General features: G+C 38.0%; 1 protein-coding gene across 2 annotated transcripts in view; it reads left to right on the forward strand.

Annotated features, from left to right (window-relative positions):
• Positions 1 to 8,890, forward strand: part of LOC139609022 (rho-related GTP-binding protein RhoN-like) — a 29,299-nt gene extending 20,409 nt beyond the window's left edge. For both annotated transcript variants that reach the window (XM_071463227.1, XM_071463228.1), the window contains exons 4-5: positions 4,174 to 4,308; positions 7,845 to 8,890. In XM_071463227.1, the coding sequence (XP_071319328.1) occupies positions 4,174 to 4,308; positions 7,845 to 8,099 (390 nt within the window). In that variant the 3' untranslated portion in view covers positions 8,100 to 8,890. The remainder of the gene's footprint in view (positions 1 to 4,173; positions 4,309 to 7,844) is intronic.

The following is an 8,890-nucleotide window of genomic DNA, read 5'->3' on the forward strand; positions in this document are numbered from 1 at the left end:
TTAAATTGCTAATGTGAACGTGTTGTTTTTTTTGCCCGTCCAGCTACAGAGGAACATTATCATTTATTTGGAACTGAGTTTCCAGCTAAATGTAGGTCCGATGTTCACTCTCCTTTTAGCTCTGTTTTTGGTCTCTACCTACTCCTGAGGGAAATATCTACTAAATGCTTCACTACATTGACCAGCTAATTATTTTAGAGCGTTTTCACTGCAAAGAGCTGCCTGTTGTGGCTAAAACTTCAATATGAGAGTGGTGAGAGTGAACTGAAACAATAGGGAATTGCAGTGAGCAACCTCTTTCACATTGTCATCTCATAAATTGTTATTATAAAAATATTGATATTTTAGTGCAAAGCTAATATGCGAATCTGAGTCAACCAAATCAAATCAGTGTCTTCATCCTCGTTGTTTGCTGGTGCTTTGTCCTGGCAACGCAACTAAAGTACCTACAACGTATACCTACGCTGTAGCTCAGCAAGGAAGCACTGTCCACAGAGACATAAATGTGAAAGACAGTCTGGCTAATTCTGACGGCTGAAAACTCAAATTAGCTTTCAACTTAAGAAGGCGTTTCTGCACAGAATGAGGATTGTGTATTTTTGTCCTCCACTTCTTACAATGTATTTCAGCTATGAAGGAATTGTTATATGACTAGTCTGGTGAGTATTCTATTAATAACTTTTCTCTGTCTTTTAAAGCTGTAATTTTCATATATCATTAGTTTTGGGGTAAATTAAACTGACTGGAACACAAATAAGCTTTTGTTAAGTAATTTGTGAACTAGCATATTTTTAAATACTGATAAATCCTACATTTCGCTGCTAATGAACATATGTGAGAGGCGAATATCAAGAAGCGTTTCTCAGGCCACATTCCTGCAGCCAGCACCATCACTCATCAAGGACATCATCAATACAACACAAAACACCTATCTTTCATGGTGGGCAAATTCTCACAACTAGAAGGGGGTCCACTTGAGAACTAACTTGAACTTTGACCTTTAGTAATAGTGGTGAATAAACTGATCTCACAATGCATGCATGCACAGCATGCCAAAGTGACACATTGAGTGGTCACTCTAATCACAGTTCAGAGGCAAAACGAAGGAACTTATCCTCAAGTGAGTTCTGAAGTGTCTAATTTAAGTACCTACGCATGACAATGTGCCCTCATGTCTTGTAACTACTTCTGTCTTTTTTTTTTTTTTAGCATAATTTCCATCTGCAAGCTTCCATTCTCAAATAACATCCATTGTATTACATAGCACTTTTATCTGATAGTTGTCTGCCTACCCAATTTTTGTGCCCTCCAATTTTCCTTTTTAGACCTTTTCTTTCAGCAAAATTACTAAAATACCCCTTGAATCTTTAAGACTCCTTTTGTATCTGTCATTCTCTCCAGACCAATCTCTCTTTAAATGCTCACTCAAATCACCCATGTTAGGCTGTCTATATATCTCTGTCATTTAGCTTTACCCAAGATGTTCTCCCAATCTCTAACCAGCTACAATACTTTTTTTAATGCTTCAACTTTTGCCTCACAGCTGGCAACAGTTTCTCACCTTTCATTTTTTTCATGACTTTCTGACTGAGCAGCCTGCCAACTTTACTGCACCACTGCTATTATTTTCTATATTTCTATTCTGCTGCCTGTTTTGAAGCATCGAATGTTTTGTGAAAGATTTGGCGTTTCTCTATTCAACCTGCCTGGCTGCAACATCATCCTCAACAAGTACACACCAGATCTTTCATTATGAAGGCCAAAGGCTGTTAAAAAAGGACGACAGACACAAACAGCTCTCCCTGATAATGTGAGGGTGTGTAATTATAATCACAGGTTTCACAGCTGCTGTTTCACTATCGGCATCCCAGCGTCATGGCACTGATGACACTTTGGGATGAGCCATGATTTTACAAACCACTGAGGTTCTTTCCCAGCACAATCAATTCATCTAAGATTTTTTATTTTTAATTAAAAAAAACCTAATTTGTTTATTAGTCACAAACCAAAGTAATGGACAATGATGGGGCTAGATGAGAAGTCAGAGGAATACCAAAGTTATTACCATTCTTCCAAAGCCAATTTCATGGAAATCTACAATAATACAGTTGTCCTGACAGCTCCCTAAAGACATCAGTCTGATAGAAGTTATTAGGATTCATTGTTAATCATATAGTGTAAATTTCTCTACAGGTTATTAAACCTCCTAACTTCCAGGAAATATTGTGTCCAGTGCAGTTACCTGGGTGTCAGATATATTTTTAATCTGAATCGTCGACTACACTGAAAACACGCAGCCTTCATTTTTATCCTTTGATAAACCCCACTCTCTGCACCAGCAGATCCCATTCTTCATTTTATCAGGGACATAACTCGCACCAGTTCTTAACATTAATGCAAACAATAAGCCACTTTTCCCATGGGTCCTTTGTGACTCATCTAAATTGCTGCTATTCACCAGTTACACACTGTTTGGTGGAGAGACATACTGAAAGGCAACTGCTCGCTCTGCACAACAGCACAACACGCTGGAGCCCGTAACAGCAGCGACACAGGCATCTGGGAGAAAAGATCTCTTTGTATGGAAGAACAAATGCAGCACCAGTGCTCAAAGTGGTTGCCTGTGCCATGGTGTGAGGGGATAATGAAAGGAGTCTCAGAGAGAACGACAGCGATAGAGAGGAAGCAAAAGAGTTAGATAGTTCTGAGTCATGTTTGTGGTCTGTAATGTGCATTGTCTGTCTCTTTCTGTCTGTCTTTCTTCAGCATTTCTGACCGTGAGCATCATGCTGCAGTGAGCTCATGCTGTAGCAATCAAAACAGTGATGTTGTTGTTGTACCGTGACATTATTTGTTGTCCGCCCCACTGTGGTCTGATGAGGCCAGTTTTCATGTCTGATCATAGTCCTGCCAAATTATCATGTTAGGATGTAATGGGCTGCGAGTTCAGAGCTCAGGACATCAAAGGACCATGCCAGTGTTGTTTCTATATTTTAAGCTGACTAACAATCGTGCCACATCAAAAGATACAATGGGCTGTGTTGGTGCGGGTGTAATGCTACAGGTTAAAGGTGAGAAGATGAAATACAAATTAGGAAAACCAGATTATTTTACACAAACTTACAGTAATTAACAGGGTTTTGTTGCAATAGCAATGGCACACCAACAAATATTAGTATCATAATATTATCCTAAAATTATCTTTCAAATCTAAATCAGTATAAGGGTTTGAATATAAAATGTGTGTTTTTGTGTCATAAGTAATTGCTGTTAATGGTTGTAGGTGCCAGAACTTTGTTGGAATAAATGCTTAAAGCGCTTAAGATTTTAACCAGTGTTGGGTGTTGTTATACTGGTCCTAAATGTGATATCTGGAATTATGTACAGATACCAAAACAATACTTTTTTTTGATACATCACACTGAGGAATATAAACATTTTTCCCCACAAAACCCTTTTTTTTCTATTCAAGAAAAACAAGCCTGAGTTCTCAAACGCTTCAGAGTTTAATTTTGTCATTGGAGTCTAAAATGACCAAAATCAAAGTATAATTAAATGAGAATCTGATCAAGCATTTAACAAAAGCTTTTGGTAGTTGACAGTCTTTTGATACTGGATGATGCATTTGGCTCAGTTCTTAGACAGTATTTAATACCCAGTGCCATTTATAACAGAACAAGATATTTATCTTATAGAAGTAAACACCAGGCTGAGAAGCAGTGTTTTCAGCCATCTCTGCTTCAAAGTTTCAAGTCTGTGTCACCTCTGGGTGTGGTCAGAAGTATGCTATTTTTGCACCTTTAACTACACCCAAAGTGATGTCACGAGGTCTTGGAGAGCACCTGTGCATCACTGCAGCAAAGTGAGTAATAAAACCAATAGAGGTCAGGAAAAACAAGATTTTCAGGGGGTGGTAAGTTAAGAGGTATGTTAAGAGGAAATTTAGAAATTGAAAGAAAGAAGAAAGAAACTGTTTCCAGGTTTGGAAATGAGTAACTTCTATTATAGCAACATATTAATGTCCATGATTTTAGATTGAGATGCAACAACATATAAGTTAAATGTTTAGGTATCCAGATATTGTTTTCTATATGGTGTGCTATTCTCCACATACCGTATATTTAATGTATAAGGGCCCTGTGCACTCATATGTATTTATCTTTTAATACACAGTGGCAAGGTGAGACACAGGAATTCTGTCCAAATGCCAAAGTGGTGCTGGTCGGCTGCAAGTTGGACATGAGGACGGACCTCAATGTCATGAGAGAGCTTTCCAAACACAGACTCATTCCTGTCACCCACGAACAGGTGAGGAGTGCGGAGAAAATGACAAACGTCTTTTTAATTTGTTTGTATTCTTGTCCATTTCCAGCCAGTATCTGTGACCATCTGCGGTGTCAAACCTAGCTTAAAATGAACTGCTGTCCCTGTTTCTATAGCCTAACAACGCCACAGTAATTCTGCATGTGTGAAGAACTGAACAGTATTTCTTTAATTTATTTAGCATTGTTGTTTGAAACATGCATGACATATGGTTTTAAATGTGCAGTCCTTTGTGATTTTCCACTGCAGCGATTTTCACTTGCCTATAGTAACACTGATTTACGTACAAATTAAATAGTATCACCCCAAACAAATGACACCTATTACTTTGTTCTCTTGTGCACATAAACAAAACCTCTGAAAATGAATTTGGAGAATGACATTTGCTTCAGATCATAACTTCCACAAATATGGAAACACAAGGAGTATAAAAGACGTGGGACTGAACAAAGAAGACAAACAGCAGGATGTGCGATAATACAATTGTTTTGTTTGTGTCTTGGAGCGATGAACAGTGGCATGCATGAATTTTAATAGCCTATTTTCATGTAAATGTGAATTCCCACTTCTTGGCAGCCTTTTGTCAACAAATTAATATTTTCTCATACTTCTGACAAAGCAAAGGTAACGACCTTCATTGTCCTGTCAGTAATGACATCAAAATTGGTCCATCAAGATCTCAGATTAGTTTTCTCTGCATGAATTGATTTCGCTTCAAATTCACAAAAGCCTTTGATTAAACCAAAACATCTATATGTTTTCCCTAAAATGTAACTGCAGCCACTTTCAACAATTACTTCAACTCTTCCATTCATCCTCATTGTGAAGCCACTTTCACTTTGCTCTTAGGGTCATTTCTAATTGAGAGGACACTTAACATGATCCCACACATTAGCAGCCACACCATGTTTTTCATACATTCACACTATGTTATATATTCACCTTCTACTTCAAACCTCTTATAAAGTCACAAATGTTGTGAGAAAGACACATGTTGTGAGAAAAGGGTAAATGAGGCAAATGAAGGATTATTTGGGCTGAGAATAACTGGAGGTGTACTTAGATGTGTTGTGTAAACCAAAGAGCTTTTCTTAATCATGCAAAGGGCTGTGCCTCAAACGGCCACAAACTGGGATCTTTACATTTAAGCCACTTGAACCAACTGATGTGATCCCCAGGGGGAAGTGCATTTGCCAGAATAAACCGCACAGTTCATGTGCGAATAAATCGCACATGACTGTGTGACTACTGCTGTAATCTGCTTAAAGCTGTTAAAATGGAGACGTAAAGTGTTGGAAAGTTTCCATTAATGCAAAAATAATGCAGCCTCGCTGGTAGCACAGCTAAATCCTTTGATATTTTTCATAGAGAAGGAATAATATTCCCCAATCCAGTAGCTAGATATTTCTTTAGTATGGTATATCTATAGCACTGCAAACTAAATACCTATGCTGTCACACAGTGTAGATATTTCTTTTCTAAAAAAGTTGCTGAATCTAACTGATGACAAAAAAGAGACTGAAACAAAGTGACCAACATGAGAGTGATATTAGTAGTAGGTTGTTTTTGGGGAGTCTTTCCCAATTCAATGCTCGAAGGACTAAAGGTGTCCTAATACTGTACAGATTGTCAAGCCCCTTGAGGCAAATTTGTGATATTGGGCTATATCAATAAAATTTTACTTGACTAGATAAAAAAAAACTAAAAAAAGGACTGGTTAAATCAATAAAACATCTAGGTTTTTTACTTTTTTTGTATTACAACACACACCGAAGCACACAGCCAGTGTTGTTGGGAAACAGGTGAGCAAAACGAATGCACCACATACAAGTTCAACCGGTCCAGATTTAAGATGGTGCTAACCACTACTGGGAATAGGCTGAGCTTTTACGCTTGAGTTTTATAGTCACACAGATAGGACTTGAATATTTCATAACTGTGTGGGGGATCTTAACTATCTGTATGCCCCAGCTACCTATCATGCTTCTGAGAGCATAGGTTTTTATTAAGTGGGGCATATTTACTGTACATGACCAAGTGCAATGATCTGATTTCCACAAATATGTAATGTAACAGGATAATGTAATCTTTTTGGGCATGTTTTAAAAGTATGTTGCAAATCCAATTGTGCATGCATGCATGCACTCAAGACTGAATGGCTTTTAAAAATTTCAAAGAATTGACCAAATACCAAATGCTACAGTATGTTGTGTAAATGCTTTATTTGCATCTGTTGAATTACATGAGGCTTCCCACACGATTCAAGTATTTCAGAGGTTCAACATGGTTTAAGGACATTTATGACTGAAAAAAGCATAATTTCCACTACAAGATCCCTCTCTGTCTCTCTCACACATGCACACATTTTTTTTTTTTTTTTTTTTACCATAGCTCTAAGTATTAGCTCTCAGCAGCTCTCAAGGTGAGTCACTCACTTTTGGACAACAAACACAAACTGAAGCTGAAAGCTGGATAAATGCCTGAATTTTAAAGCTGCACTAATCAATATTTTATCATAACAACTGATCAAAAACTACATGTAATTAGAAAGAAGTTGCTCATAGTGAAGAATCCCTCGGGAATTATCTTATTCAGACTCTTCCTCAACTCTATGGAGCGTTTTAGGGTCTTTTAGCTCAATGTTTTGGTTTTCTGACCTGCAGCTTTAACATTTTGATTCAGTCTCACTGCTTTAATTAATCTCATTCTCAGCATCAGCAGAGATTTGTTTGCAGTGATATAGCCCTAGCGGATAGAACTAGAATTACAGCTTCACAGTTGTATGTCTCTGCCACTCAGACTAGTTTCAGGTTACATCCCTGTTCATCCAGAATTATATAAAATATTAACCAGTTGTATGAACATAATTGGCGTGTGAATTCTTGAGTTACACCTAAAAATATATTTTGTCACAGAGACCTTGACCTTTGACCACCAAAATCGAATCCATTCATCCTTGACTCCAATTTGTGCCAAAGGGACCAACTAACTAATCAGAATACAGCTACAAATTGACCAATTAGAATATGGCTACAAACCAACCAATCTGAATACAGCTACAAGTCAACCAATCATGAAAGAGCAACAAAACAACAAATCAGAAAAGAGCTACAGATGAACCAATCAGAATTCGCCCAAGATTCAATCAGAATAGGGCTACAACTTAACCAATCACAGAAGAGCTACAAATCAACCAATCTGAATACAACTACAAACCAACCAATCAGAATAGAGCTACAAATCAACCAATCAGCTAAGATAGAAATTAGTGACTAGCTTGTACACATATTGTAGCATTTAGCGACTAGATATTTCCCTCATAAGTTAGTAGAGACCAAATCAGAGCTTAAAGGAGACTTAAAAAGGAAGGCATAAATTTGCCAGGTGGTCAGAAACAAGACCCCTAATGAATAATGTTGCACCATATCTGCTGGACGTATAAGTGGCCGAAAAAAGTTAAGTTGTCAGTGTTTATTCATCCTCTTAACCAACCCATATTCTTTATTTTTCTGTGTTTTCAGGGCAGTAATCTGGCGAGGCAGATCGGTGCTGTTGCCTATACCGAGTGCACATCAAAGTATTCTGAAAACAGCGTCCGTGATGTTTTCCATGTCACCACGCTGGCGTCTGTGTCCCGCATCCATCGGCCTCAGCTCAAACGTGCTGGCTCACGTCGCGGCCTCAAGCGGGTCTCCCAGCAGCCACCTCGGACTGAGATCCATGAGCACCCACCTCCCATTAGAAAGGACCGGGCCAAAAGCTGCGTGCTCATGTAGGACCAGTCTACCGGCGACCTGACCTGTGTGTGCTGATGGACATGAACCATAGTGCACATGAACTTAATTTATTGGTGAATTCTTGTCAGATCTTTGCACTGCATAAAGGACAATGTGATGAAAACAAGAATGAATACTATCCTGTGGAGTTCTTTAAGACATTGTTTGTCCATATTAAGCAAATCTCTCGTTATTATTTTTCTCTGTGGCTGTGTTCTCATCTTGGGAAGGGGGCATTGTAGTGGGAAAAACTATTTTACTTTAATGCAAGTGGACAAAAATGGGCGTAGACACAAACAGGCTGGTTATCAAATGAAACACAAGGACATAAAAAAATGTGTGTGGAAATTAAAGACAAAAATAATAATTTGAAGATCACCTTGCAGGAACAGCAGTAAGAGTGCTGGCCTTGACCTCTATCATGTTGTATCCTGTTTTAAAATGCTATTCTCTCTTTAACTGTATAAGTAAATGAAGCACAATACAATGCACGCAAATTGTTCTGAGTTATTCATAAATGTCAGGGAATGAACTTCCACTTCATTTGACAAGTTGAAAAGAAAATCTGGACTGACAAAATACTCGTGGGCTGAGATGACACTAATTTTCTTAAACCACAAGTGCTTTTAATATTGAAAACCGAATAATCACTCACCACATAATACTGACGTGTTGTGAAATTAATACTGTTCTAATAATCCACACTGGGAAGGAAAGTCACAGAGGGAGTTACAAGGGTGACTGTTATGTTGTACATGTAATAATGAAATAAAAAAAACTTGCTCTGCTGA

The sequence above is a fragment of the Trachinotus anak genome, unplaced genomic scaffold (assembly GCF_046630095.1).
Source record: "Trachinotus anak isolate AG129_WGS33_773 ecotype Australia unplaced genomic scaffold, CSIRO_AGI_Tana_v1 ptg000025l, whole genome shotgun sequence".
NCBI lineage: Eukaryota > Metazoa > Chordata > Actinopteri > Carangiformes > Carangidae > Trachinotus > Trachinotus anak.